Source organism: Salvia miltiorrhiza, chromosome 6 (assembly GCF_028751815.1).
Source record: "Salvia miltiorrhiza cultivar Shanhuang (shh) chromosome 6, IMPLAD_Smil_shh, whole genome shotgun sequence".
Classification (NCBI taxonomy): Eukaryota; Viridiplantae; Streptophyta; class Magnoliopsida; order Lamiales; family Lamiaceae; genus Salvia; species Salvia miltiorrhiza.
This window is the reverse complement of record NC_080392.1, coordinates 1,132,038-1,145,994: the sequence shown is the minus strand read 5'-3', so window position 1 is coordinate 1,145,994 and position 13,957 is coordinate 1,132,038. Positions and strand designations below refer to the sequence as shown.

At 37.5% G+C, this 13,957-nt stretch overlaps 2 protein-coding genes and 1 long non-coding RNA gene across 13 annotated transcripts; 1 reads left to right on the top strand and 2 right to left on the bottom strand.

The window, feature by feature from the left end:
• Window positions 1-513: 513 nt before the first annotated feature.
• LOC130987710 (uncharacterized) lies at window positions 514-1,254 on the bottom strand. The gene is made up of 2 exons (XR_009089834.1): window positions 804-1,254; window positions 514-718 (listed from the first exon to the last, which is right to left on the bottom strand). It is a non-coding gene; the product is annotated as an uncharacterized LOC130987710 (long non-coding RNA).
• Window positions 1,255-3,605: 2,351 nt separating this feature from the next.
• LOC130987709 (cationic amino acid transporter 2, vacuolar-like) lies at window positions 3,606-8,046 on the bottom strand. The gene is made up of 14 exons (XM_057911341.1): window positions 7,582-8,046; window positions 6,804-7,005; window positions 6,549-6,633; window positions 6,336-6,476; window positions 6,126-6,244; window positions 5,940-6,036; window positions 5,696-5,868; window positions 5,549-5,615; window positions 5,267-5,425; window positions 4,866-5,082; window positions 4,663-4,771; window positions 4,275-4,387; window positions 4,123-4,198; window positions 3,606-3,946 (listed from the first exon to the last, which is right to left on the bottom strand). Exons 1-14 carry the CDS (start codon window positions 7,745-7,747, stop codon window positions 3,769-3,771), a joined length of 1,902 nt encoding a protein of 633 aa, XP_057767324.1. The 5' UTR covers window positions 7,748-8,046; the 3' UTR covers window positions 3,606-3,768.
• A 2,741-nt stretch (window positions 8,047-10,787) lies between these two features.
• LOC130987708 (uncharacterized) lies at window positions 10,788-13,634 on the top strand. Of its 11 annotated transcripts, none has more exons than XR_009089827.1 (7): window positions 10,788-11,043; window positions 11,280-11,612; window positions 11,825-12,107; window positions 12,391-12,558; window positions 12,786-13,028; window positions 13,148-13,221; window positions 13,324-13,634. XR_009089827.1 is itself a non-coding variant. In XM_057911339.1 (6 exons), the coding sequence occupies exons 2-5, from the start codon at window positions 11,362-11,364 to the stop codon at window positions 13,005-13,007; spliced, it is 924 nt and encodes a 307-aa protein (XP_057767322.1). In that variant the 5' UTR covers window positions 10,894-11,043; window positions 11,280-11,361; the 3' UTR covers window positions 13,008-13,032; window positions 13,148-13,634. The 11 variants fall into 11 exon arrangements, 2 of the variants coding, with proteins under 2 accessions (XP_057767322.1, XP_057767323.1); XR_009089830.1 differs by having other exon boundaries at window positions 12,786-13,032; XR_009089831.1 differs by having other exon boundaries at window positions 10,894-11,043; window positions 12,391-12,517.
• Window positions 13,635-13,957: the final 323 nt, after the last annotated feature.

The window sequence follows — 13,957 nt, the reverse complement described above, 5'->3', positions numbered from 1 at the left end:
AACATCTGAATAAAATTTCGATTTTTTCATACTAACATAAAATATTTGACATAAAGCATTTAGAACAAGCGTAAAAAAATTACGAACACCTAAATAAAATATTTGAATTTTTCTTACTAACATAAATATTTGACATATAGCATTTCGAACAAACGTAAAAAAATTACGAACACCTAAACAAAATATACGAATTTTTCTTACTGACAATTACTAACAATAAAATATGAATTCTATTCAAAGTTACACCTGAACTTGTGTTACATTATATAGGTAAATCTCAAATTGAAATATTCATTCCAAAATCACAACCATAAATAACTGAAAAAGTTCTCAATGGGATCGAACTTCAATCTTGTATAAACTATTCCTGCATTTCATTCACAAAGGCAAAGCAGATAAGGTCCAGCTGAAGTTTAGTAGTTTAAATTTGATCTTCATTACGAGAAAATATTCATATGCATCAACGAGTTAAATACAAAGCAAATACTAGATCTCCATAAAATCGACTTATAAATTAAGGTACCAAATCAAAATAATATACTAACAATCCAACAAATAAATCGACTGAAAATGACGATCCAAATGAATACACATCGAAAAATCCAAAAAAAAAAAATGAAAATAAACAAATCAGAGAAGCTAAAACATGAAAAGAGTTCCTATCAGCAACATCGATGATGAGAACACGAACTTGCTCGTTGGCCATTAGATTTGCGATCTGGAAAAATTGATGCAAAAACGAAATTAGCTTTTTGGGAGTTTCGAGAAAGGAAAAAATGAGAGATGGATAGTGAAATCCGAACTAAAATTCGCGATTCAGAAGGACTGAGGGTGGTGGAGGCGTAAGGATTCCTAACTGAAACTCACGATCTGTGTTTGACAGATGTTCTCATCTTCTGGCGCATCGTCGTCGGAGCTCTCGTCTGTGAGCATCTTGTAGGTGACTTTATTATCACTGTCGTCGCCGACGCAGTACGACCCCAGGTTCTCAAGATCGACAAGAGACATTAGCATAGAGAGAGAGAGAGAGAGACAGAGAGAGAGAGAGAGTGAATTAGATTGAGAGAGAGAAAAATAGAATCCATAAATCAATACACGATATTTACCTTAAATGTAGGAATGGCTGTTAATAATAGAAAATGTAAATTACGTGCATAACCTTTTTATTAAAACGACAGACTATTTTAATGAGAAATGATAGCCGCTAGATTCATCAAGATCAATGCACGAGATTTATTCTCTATTCTCTACATATTTATCATTCTCTGTTTAACCTTTCTCTCTATATATATATATAATAGTGATGGTACGAAAATATACATATACATAGCTTTATTTTGATTTAATGTTTTGAAGCATGAATATATGTATATATTAGTTGATGATTTCGTATAAGTATATATATATATATAATGAGTTATGAGTTGTTTTCCTTTAAGTACATATTTTTAAATATTACCTATGTATTAATATTTAAATGTACTATAGTAGTTTTTACTTTTTAATTAGTAAATTTTGTTTAAGATGTTATTATATACCCATTGTTTTTGTGCACTCATGATTTTAACCATGTTTTAATTACGGTTATATTTTAGGTGAGGAGCGCAAGATTTAATCTTTAATTATTTTACGTGAAAAGAAGAAGGAAAGGTGGGATTTTTAATTATGCATTTAAGTCATTTATTTGTTTTGCTCAATTATTTATGTGAGATGCAAATGAAATGAGGATTGAATTATTTTTAATGTTCAAATCTTATTATTTTTATTCAAAGCACCTTTTATTATTTATACCATATTGTAACGCCTCAATTTTCTTTATTAAATAATAATATATACTTTGAGTAAAATATTAAGATTCAAACATTTAAAATAACTCAAGTTTCAATTGCAGCGAAAAACATTAAATAAAACATAATAAATTTAAATCTTTATTCTAATTAAAATAAAACATGTTCATTCTTGATCTCTTGACCATCATCACTCGCCCCATCTTTCATTGCATGCATGTCACTCGACACTTCTCCCTCGGAGACATAGTCATCCCATAGTTTTAACATAGCTCACAAATTTTCTTCCACACCTTTGTTACATTTCCACTGATACGAAAAGAATCGTCGTCCCAACTTTTATATATGTGTTGGCACCGTTGTACTCTTTCTACAAGTTTTGCGATCTTTAAACATTTATATAAGTAATCTCGAGGACATGTGAACTACAAATCAAATTTTATTACAAAAAATAAATCAAAACATTATAAATATACTTTTGACTTTTTATCTTACTCGGAAACGATGTGGCGGTTGCGATGATGGTCATTTTATTGCATGTCTACAGGTTCTGTAGATATGTAATAAAATATATATTTTTTAGAAAAATGACCATCATCGCTTCCGAGCAATTGAATAAGGTAAAAAGTCAAAAATATATTCATCATGTTTTGATTTGTTTTTATGATAAAATTAAATTTATAGTTCTCATGTCCTCGAGATTACTTGTTCGATGGTTAGAGAACACAAAACTTATAGGAAGAGTATAATGGTGTCAACACGTATACAAAAGTTGAGACGGTGATTCTTTTCATATCAATGAGTGTAACAAAGGTGTGGAAGAAAACATGTGAGCTATGTTAGAATTGTGGGATGACTATGTCTTCGAGGGAGAAGTGTCTAGTGACATGGATGCGATGAAAGGCGAGGCGAGTGATGATGGTCAAGAGATCAAGAATGAACATGTTTTATTTTAATTAGAATAAAGACTCAAATTTATTATGTTTTTATTTAATGGTTTTTGCTGCAATTGAAAATTGAGTTATTTTAAATGTTCGAATCTTAATATTTTATTCAAAGTATATTTTATTACTCCATCCATCCACAAAGAGTGTATGGTGGAGTGGAGGACACCAATTTTAATAAAAAAGTTGAAAGATGTGATTTTAGTGTTAAATGATTGTATTGACTATTGAGCCCATCAAATTATAAAAGTAAATGGTGAGTATTTTGTAAATATTGAATGTAAATGAAGTTTAAAGCATAAAGAGGATTTCTAAAAAAGTAAAACATACAATCTTTATGGACGGACGAAAATAGCAATAAACACACCATTTTTGTGGTCGAAGTGAGTATTTAATAAAGAAAATTGAGGCATTACATGTAGACCCTACCACTTTACACTTTCTTCTTATTTTTCGTGCAATAAAATAATCCACCAATTTTAATGAGACAGATGAAGTAATTATTTATCCATAAAATTTAAAATATATTTAAATAATAAGTCAAATTGTGATTTTTGTCTAAATTGATTTACTATTTACATCATTCCATTTCAAACAAATAACACAAGGCAATGGAGGGCGGATCCAAAGATAGTCCCTCCAAACTACTCCCTCCATCCCGCTTCAAATGGCCCTAAATTTTTCGGCACAAAAATTAAGGAATATGTGATAAAAGTATAAAGTGGTGGTGAAATCAACCAAAAAGTAGTGTTAAATATTTCTAAATTTGAATTGGGTCATTTGAGGTGGGACAACCCAAAATATAAATAGGGTCATTTGAAGCGGGACGGAGGGAGTAATTCTTTTTCTCTATGTATTGCTGACACATTGAAAATTTTACATAAGTCCCTATAAATTTTTCTGCATCCACCAAGAATATCTTTACACGATATTTAATTCAAACAACAAAAATGATGTTATGTACAATTTTCAAAGAATACAATAGGGAGAGGCACAAATGGTAGTTGGAAAAACATAGGGCATGTGCAATATGTGTATTAGATGTTATAGGCGTGAGATGATGGCGCTGCGTGGGACGATGCCTCGTAGATTTCATCGACGTGAGCGGCGGGCACGTAAAACGCGTGCTTCAACGGGCTGCGCGTGCAGCTATAGCACACGTAGACGAGGAGCGCCAACGCCAGCCATATCGACACCAGGGTCCACGTCGCTCCACTGCATATAGTAGGGGGAGTCTCGTGTCAGATTCTCTAAGACGGGTCAAGATTCGGATCCAAACACTACCGGAACAACAATGTTACAAATATGCTACCCGAATCGGATTCGGGTCCAAACATACACCATTAGACAGTCTGACACAAGTTTTTACGCTCGCGAATAGAGTTACTCACCTGAGATTGACTAACAAGTACATGTTGATAAGAATGCAAGTTACCGGCAGCAACGGGACCAACGGACAAATGAAACCTGAACGAGATGCAACGGTTCGTAAGGGGATACGGCTCAAGACAACGGAGTTTCAAACAGGCTACGTAGTACGTACCTCCTTCTCGTCCGAAACTATGTCTGGCGACGTCTTGATCTAAGCAACTCAGCAGTGTGAGACCCGAAAGAAGGAAAAGTAGGCCAATGGCACAGAGTGTAGATCGAAGGACGCTGGCAATATGTCAGTAGACGGACTATAAGATGCGCGCTCTCATGTTAGGGGGCGTTTACTTTGAAGGATTAGCCTCGATAGCTAAAAATAGTAAGGTTAATATCTTATTTACTTAAATGAATAATATCCCAAAGTCGTTGATTATTTATATCATTTAAGCTAGTTTTGTTTGATTCATATCCCTTTGAAAGGGGATAAAGTTACTCGATCATGCAAAGTAAACGCCCCTTTAGAAGTCAGAGATCAATGCGATAGCTAGAAACCGTATGTGTACCTCGAGAGGCTCGAGAATGAAGTAGCACAAGTGAAAATAAGTATGCCAACGCACGTGATCGCGATAGCCCAGCCGGCAATCCTCCGTCGATTCCCTTTGTTCACGAGGGCTACAACACCATAGAAGAAACAAGCATCACCACATATATACTTCTTTCAAAATAATGAGCCATCACAAATATACAACATTCAGTCCAAACTTACAGTTCCAACCCCTATTTGTAGGTGTCTCTTTCCTGGCTAAAAATGGAGTATTTTCGCAGACGTCTGCAGGGCTATTGCTGATAGCACGTCGTGAAGAAACCGAGTCTATCGCTTCCTTATAAGATAATGGAAACGGCACCTCATCCGGTGGAACGTATCTCAGTATCAGCACGCAAATTGCCACGGTCGTATACGCAAGAAGCGTGCCCAAACTAACCTGAAACGCATAAATGATGAGAGCAAATCTTGAACGCGCTCGACTGGAAAGATCACGCTAACAACATCATCGCGATCCTTAAGTCTCGAACTCCAATTTGGAACACTTCTCATTTTATATAAATCATAATCATCGATATAATTATAACTTGGACTAGAATCGGAAAAAAGTGGCAGCAGCATACCATTCCTGACAACTGTTCTACATCCATGATGAAGGCCAAGATTGTGGCAAGAAGTCCGGTCACAATCGTGCTTTTTATCGGAACTTGCGTGGTTCTGTTGATATCTGAAAAAAACGACGGCAGCAGTCCGTCTCTAGCCATTGCCATTAATATTCGCGGCTGCACAGTAAGAACACAGAGAATAACATTAACCTAAACTAATGTAATGTAAAAAATGATATGATCATGTAGTATTTCATTGCCCCAATTCTCATCAACCTAAACTAATGTGAAAAATGAAACCTGTGGAAGCAAAGACCCCGTCAGCGACGCACAAAGAGCTGTACAAGATCCAATAGTAATGATATACCTGCACAAAGATAAACAACAACGCTGTAAAAGGGAGCTCGAGAAATATAAGCATTTCCCCACGGCTGAGTGTAGACGTACGCTACCCATTGCATTCCGTGGCTAGCAAATGCAGAGGAAATGGGAGTGTCGGGATCCATTGCGTAATAGGGTACTAAACCAACGATAACTGCAGAAACCAACATGTAAAGGGTGCAGCATATAGACAGAGCAGAGCCAATGCCGATTGGCAGATCCTTCTGAGGGTTTTTCACCTGTGCATCGAGAGAAGTTACTATCGAGCTCCCATTAGTCTTGTTACATAAAGTTGTAATAAACACATTACCTCTTCTGCTGTGCTTGTGATGGAGTCGAACCCTGTATATGCAAAAAACACGGTTGAAGCACCGGCAAGCATCCCTTTAGCCCCAAAGGGGAAGTATCTTTTCAGATGTAAAAATGCATCAGCATCTCCTTAGTTACAACTTACAAGAAAACACAAATCGTGTCAAACGAGATGGAAAGTGATTACCCGGCAGGGAGCTCGTAGCCACGCCATCCGGTCTTGAAGCCTAAATATCCACCGGCCACGATGACAAAAATCAAGGCACACACATTCACAGAAGTAACGATCCCTTGGGCAAATGCACTCTGCAGCAATCATTTTTTTTTACACTTGAAAGTTTTAGAAAATAATGAGAAGACCATCTTTGCAGCTAAGTGAGGATGGTTTGAGAGAGACCTCCTTAATTCCCAGACACAAAAGCGCAGTGACTAAAACGACTATGATGGCTGCACACGGGTCGACAACAATATCAACTCCAGGGATCGTCTGGCGAGCAAGTAAAGAAGGCAGACTATCCGGACCTCCAAAAAGCAAGGCCTGATAATGTAGAATATATCATAATAGCAGCAGAACTTGTACAGTCAAAACTGATAACGAAATGAAGCATACCAGATTCGGGGATATACCACGAGCCACTGCTGAACCTCCTATAGTGTATTCCAGCATCAACGCCCAACCAACCAACCAAGCAACGCTGCAAAAATTGAACGCATCACAACTCACGGTGATACCTGATGATACATATATGCAGAGCTCTAACTTTGACAGAGTATATTAATTACTATGTTTATTCAAGTCAAATACATTATTAGTAAGAAAGGATTTAAAGCAGAAAAGGGAAATTATGAAGAACAAGTTTATTACACTTCTCCGATGCATATGTAAGAATAGTGATAGGCACTTCCAGCAGAAGGGCAGCGACTAGCTAGCTCGGCGTAGCAGAAAGCAGAAAGACCAGCAGCTATTCCAGCTATGAGAAATGAAAGTGTAAGAGCTGGCCCTGAATGCTCTCTAGCAACTGTGCCAACCAGAATGTAAACACCCGAACCAATCGTCGCGCCGACTCCTACAAAAGTTCATGAAAACAGTTGGGAAATCACTCATAGGCATACATAATGAGACCACAAAGACAGATAGGAACAGGTTTGATTGCCTCCATTTTCAGTCTAATGTTTTTTTAGTACTCCCTCCGTCCCAACTAACTTGATCAATTTCCTTATATGGAATAAATTTAAGCAACAAAACATCTGATCACTTGTTCACTTTATTACCAAAAACACTTAAAACACTATTTTCCTAAATCTCGTGCCAAAAAGAAGTTGATCGATTTAGCTAGGACGGAGGGAGTATAACAGCTCAGTGAATCATAGCAAAGTTAACTTCACTGAAGCCAACAAATCATCAATTCGTAAACCCTCTTCAAGTTCACTCTACACCACAGATTTTGCCCACATTTTTTACAGCTCCAAAGAGATTAAACTCTAAACATGAAAATGATAATATTTCTTCCACAGATAAGAAATCAGGAACATCATCTATACAACCAAACCGAGAGAAAACACACTAAAAGTAGAATTTGGAATTATTGAATTAGAGATTACTTCTCTCTCTCTCTCTCTAAAATGTGTGGTTACTTACATACCTATGGCGATGAGATGAGGTGCAGTGAGAGCCCTGGCCAATTGATTTTGGCGAGTCCCAGATGAGGAAACATGCTTAGAATCAACCTGCTTCCTCCTCACGAGTGTGTTCAAACTCCCACCTCCGCCGCCGCCATTTTTCTCTGCTCCATCACAAGGGAAGCCCATGGCAATAATAATCCCACCAAAGAAAGATAAATAGAATTCCCAACTTTATGAATATTCCTAACCAGCAGCTCCAATCATCAAAGCTCAGTGCCCACCAAAAAATCTTGGAAAAGGTTCGTTCTTTGAGGTGATGAGAAAACTTTATACTACAATAAAAAGGATATTCTTGAAAAGCTAATCATTAATGATATGGGGAAGATTGGGTGATCACCACGTGGGTCCGGCGTTGCAGAAATTTAGTTGAGGTGAGAGAAAGGGACTCTGAGAGAGAGAATGTGATAGCATGGTTTCCAATGAATTTGATGGGATTTTTATTATTAATATTAATAATAAAGTAATGAGATGAGCTGATGAGGCATGAAGATCCATAGGTTTGAACCTGGTCAGTTTTCCGTTTACTGTTCTTCTTTTTGCTGCTACAATCTAGGAGCATGACTCTCCAACTCAAGTGGTGAAATTTTGTGTATCAATCAAATTTCATCTCGTTAAAAATACAATCTTGATGAATAAAAACTTGGTATAACTCACGAGTAATGGTCACCTACTTTATTTAACTTACTATTGTTTACTAAATAAAAATAAGGGTAAATATTCGATTTTCTCACCTCATATTACCGAGTTAACAAAAATGTCCAAACTTAAAAATAAGTGTACACAAATATCCATAGTTTCAATATTTGATTATTTGTGTCCCGAAAAATAAATTCAAAACCCAAATGGCAAATACTGACGTGGAATGCAGCAATTTGATACGATCCGTATCAATGGCGAAGCTTTTCGAGCAAGCTCAAACTCCAGAAATCAAGAGAGAAGAAAGAAGTTTGATAACTATCAACCAAAATATATTCATTCATGCTTAATAATCTTAAAGATTACATTATTTATACCTAATAATAAAAACCTAATGGGCTAATGGGCTAGAGCATAATAGGGCCAAGCTAGGGGATGGGCTGGGTGTATCATTCCCCACCCCTTCACAATCACCTTGTCCTCAAGGTGAAGTTGTAAAGAAAAAAAAATGGCTATGGGAGATGATTTGGCCCGTTAATTGCAAGAACAAAGCTAAATAGAGCCAAAATACAACTGCTCGACTCATGCTTGATAAAAGCTCCGACTGAAAATCAACTAAGAAGCTTGATAAAAGTACGACCATCATGTGCTCGACAAAAGTCCCAGCTGAAAACCTGCAGAAAATTAATCCGAGCAAACTCAAAACTGATACAGATCGGCTAGGCGTGCCCATGAGATCCGGCGGCGGTTCGCCACATAGCTGGACTTCTTGACCAAGTCCACGATCCTTCTCCTTAACTTCGACGGCGTGATGTGGCGTGGTTAATAGCAGAGAGAAGCCTTGAGGCTGTGGAAATACTCCAATTGTAACATGGAGAGAACGACAGATACGGCCCTGTACACTTGGGCTGTGTGCAGCCAAAATCAAAGATTTTGGCCACTCATATTGGGCCCAAATATAACAATTGGGTTGGGCTCTTCATTTTTAGACTTGGGCCATATATAAATCTCAAACAACCAATTCAATGGGTCATGATAAACCCTCGCTCGCTGTAGAATAATTGTCTGCAACGTCGGCGGCGGGGGTGCACCCTCAATAATCTCATCGTCGACTGCCGAAATAGGATTGCCCGGTGGATCAAGGTCATCTTCTCCATAACCCTGAAGGAGTATTCTTTTGTTGCGGCAGCGGTGGGTCGGAGACCGTGGTGACTGACTAGGTGGGGTGGGCGTTGGTGGGGGATTACCCGAAGGAGTTATTGGTGGCGGTGGTTGTGGTGGCGGCGGCGATGGTGGTGGTGTTGCAGGGGAAGACGGTACGTTTGGGGGTGGCTCGGTGGGAGGAGGTGGTATGGGCAGTGGAGGTGTTGACGGCGGCGGAGGCTGGAGATCTATCGGTGATAGCGTAGATGGTGGTTCGAGTCCTGTAAAAGGATGGGGCGAAGGGAAAGGCTGTGCAGAGGCGCAAATGCTTGAGATATCTTTCACTTTAACTTCAACTCCACCCCTGGAATAAGGAGAATAAGGAGACTTGGGATCTCCAAAGTCATCCTCATCATCGGTGCCAAAAAGGATCAAATATTTGCTGCGGCATCGGTGGGTATCGGACCAGGTTTGGTCACAATTGTAACACAGCCCGAGGTCGTTTTTAGCTTCGATTTCAGATCGGCTTAGACGGCGAATGGGAAGAAGTGAGATGGAGTTAGTTGTATGTAGGATTGGGGGAAACAATTTTGGTGGGTAATGGGCTGGAGTAATGGGCGATGGGGAAGGGGATGGACACCAGCAGAAATCTGGAGCAGTAGTTGGTGATGGAGGGAACGTTTTTGTGTTCGGAAAATCAGCGTCGATGGAGGTTTGCCGGCTGTAGATGGAGGAACGGAGCTCTTCAATGGCTGTGAGAATTTCAGATCCTGACATTTTTTTTTTTTTGATAAAAATGGGATATTCAAAGAGAGATCCTCTCAATGAAAGCACCAATTGATACGATCCGTATCAATGGCGAAGCTTTTCGAGCAAGCTCAAACTCCAGAAATCAAGAGAGAAGAAAGAAGTTTGATAACTATCAACCAAAATATATTCATTCATGCTTAATAATCTTAAAGATTACATTATTTATACCTAATAATAAAAACCTAATGGGCTAATGGGCTAGAGCATAATATGGCCAAGCTAGGGGATGGGCTGGGTGTATCACAATTCCACATTCACTACACCAATAAAATATGTCATGTAAGTTGCGAACGTGGAATTCCGACATTCCACGTTAGTATTTTGGTGCAGAATTTGTTTTCGGAACACGAATAATCAAATATTGAAATCATGGGTACTTATCTTTAAATTGAGACATTTTTGTTAAATCGCTAATACCATGAGACAAAATGAAATCTTTGCCCTAAATATAACAATCACTAAAACACAATTGAATAAGTTAATTAACATACAAATAAAATACTATAAGTCCTTTTTTTAGGAAGTCATAATTGAAAAACACAACATATACTATCCTAAATGTTATTCCCTGCATTTTATTTTATATTTTAATTTTTGAATGATTATTCTACACTATATTAGATATAAATATATATTTACTTTATAATTTATTTAATTAAATAATCGAATCCAAATCAAATGGGAAATTCACACACGTTTCAACTATTGAGTGTTGGAGAAGAGGCGTTTTCACGTAGTCGCGTTTCTTGATATCCTAAATAGTAAATCCGTTCACATCCACAATTCTCGGTCTGATCCACCGCCGCCGCTAATCTCCGCCGCCTAAACTACAGGTGTTTATACATTTCTTCTACTTTTTTTTTTTTTTTTTTTTCAAATTTTCGACGAATTTTATTAATTGGCGTATAAATTCTCAACGCTCAAAATAAGTAATGGAATTCAGGGTTGCAGCGAATGTTTGCAGTTGCAATTCTGACATTACCGATTATGAAAGTTGAAAATGGTTCTCATAGAAATTTGATGCTTTGTAGTTTTGTAAACTCAGAATGCGTAGTATGTGTGCTTGCAGTGAAGTCACGCCATCGATTAAGGGATGTGATCTTACTCCAACAGTCAGTTAATTATTAGTCGGCTTGTTTTGAGCAGAAGAAATGGCTTCAGTAATCTCTTTTCCTGCAGCTCTGTCATGTGTTTCTACAGATACAATTCCCAAATTATCCACTGCAAAATCCCTCTCAATCAGCAGATGCTCTAATCTGATTGGCTCCTTCACAGTATTGGATGCAGAATCCGCCTTTCTCGCGAAGATACTGAGAAAATTGAAGCCTTATGGTATTTCCACTGTTCACTTTTTCCAACAGAAAAAGCCTTTGGTTGTTTGCCTCTCCTGTTTTGTTGCTAGGTACCAAGTTTCTTCTTTTCTCAGAAATTCTTCTGTATTTTGATTGGATTTTCCAGTTAACTTTGATGCAAGTTGTTTTAGATAGACTTGGTTATCAGCCTATTGATGCTCATCTTTCCTTGTTGCTCAAATTGTAATATTTACCAAAGCATTTGTGACTATATTAGATAATTCCATCCATTTAACATCGTCGAGTATCTTTGTAAAATTAGGGCTTATATTGGGGGTGATTCTGAGTATGTTGATGATGATGATGATAATGGCAAGTACACGAATGAGGATACAGATGAGTCGAGTCCGGATGACAGCTTTGAGATAGAAATAGTAAAGACTGGCAACAACAGCCGGAGAATTAGATCGAAAGTAAGGGTGCAAGCTAGCCTACAAGCAGTTTGGGATATATTGACTGATTATGAAAGCTTAGCAGATTTCATTCCTGGCCTGGCAGTCAGCAAGTTGCTTGAGAAGAGAGATAATTTCGCTCGTCTGTTTCAGGTGTTCACTTGATTTTTACATCTTTCTTATCTGTATATCGAAGCCATTTCTAATTTGATTAAGTAGTCTTAAGCTAAGGAGTTCCCACTGTTGTGAAATCGAATTATTTCCGAGCAATTTTGCATCATTTGTATTGCTGCTTGTTCATTTTGATGTGGCACTCCTATGGACATGGAATCTAATATTCAATTGCAATCACACTTGTTGGTTATTTGCACCTCTGGAATTATGATTGCCATTTCTCTTATGCAATGAACTGATGCTGCCTCGACTCATCGAACAGATTGGACAGCAGAATTTAGCTTTTGGGTTAAAATTTGATGCAAAAGGTACTATTGACTGTGTTGAGAAAGATCTTGAAATTCTTCCCTTTGGGCAAAGGCGTGATATTGAGTTCAAGATGGTTGAAGGTGATTTCCAACTCTTTGAAGGAAAGTGGTCTGTTGAACAGGTTGAGATATTTTCTCATTCCTTTTCTATGTCTTCTCTGTAGATTCTGATCCTAACCCTCTACCTTGTTCCTTTTAGTATTAATTGTGAGATGGTAAGTTTCTTTTAAGAAAAGAAATGATGGTCATTACCAAGTCGAACATTTTCTTGTAGTTCAGCATTACGTTTTCTTTCATATCTAAATCTAATGATTGATTCGGGAGTCTTAACACCTCTCAATTTCTTCAGGAGGTGAAGTCTATTGCTGGAGATTTGCGAAGTGTTTCTGTAGATGATGTAGAATATCAAACAACGCTTGTATATGTCGTTGATGTGAAACCTAAGGTGTGGTTGCCTGTGCGCCTTGTAGAGGGTAGACTCTGCACGGAGATAAGAACAAACCTGTCATGCATACGGGAAGAAGCTGAGAAAGCATTTCAGAATGCTAATTCTGTTATTGTAGAAGAATGACATTTCCGGTGTTTCTGTCTGGTAGGTATATTCTCTGGTAATATTCTTCAAAATATTCAACTTGTGGCGGTGGGTTAGTTGAGATTAAATTAAAATATGTTTTGTTCCTATTTTATGAAAGTTTTCATTCAATGGTGTAGGAATCAATAATTTGAGAAATTGACGATGCCTCGGTCATCAAGTTTGTTCCCAAATAGCTCCAACATCAGATGCAGTAAGTTCTACCTTTAACCTTTTTTCTCCGACTCCTTTCTCTGAGGAAATCACGCGATCAATGTGACTCTGCTTGCTGCATTTCTGTTCCATCTGGCTGCAGGAGTTGGATCATTGCAAAGAATAAGGGCACGGGTTCGTTGTTCCCATTTTGCTTCGACTAGTAAGGGTTTCGATGGAGCTCTGTACAGAAGAAGAATGCATTCCTGATCTCTCTTGGCAAACTGCATTGCTTGCCCCAATTTGACTGTGTTAATATATAGAAGAATTCCTTGATACACCCCTCAAAATTGTATCTTTATCAATTATTGTATCCCTTCAATCCACATTTTGATCTATGTTAGAATTTGTGCTGTTTCAACCTTCATAAGTCATAACAATGAGGAAATGAGATTTTATGTATTTACTAGAGAAGTTGTGAATTCATCATATATTCTGTGTTTGTGTGTGTGTGTGTGTGTGCACTTTGCTTGTTTTAACTATCAGGAATAAGAGTCAATAATATACATAAATTGGAAATAATTTTTGCAATTGAGTGACAAAACTCACTCCACTAAAAGGGATGTAAAATTCAGCTCAATAAAAGTGAGGAAATCCAAATTCTTGGATCTCAAGTGGAATATAACTATCATTCCCAAAAAATTGAAGGTGTTAATTTTACAATAAATTAAAAAGTATATGATATGTCGCAATGTTTCGCAATGTTGCAATAAGGATAAAAAAAGTAAATTTGCCCA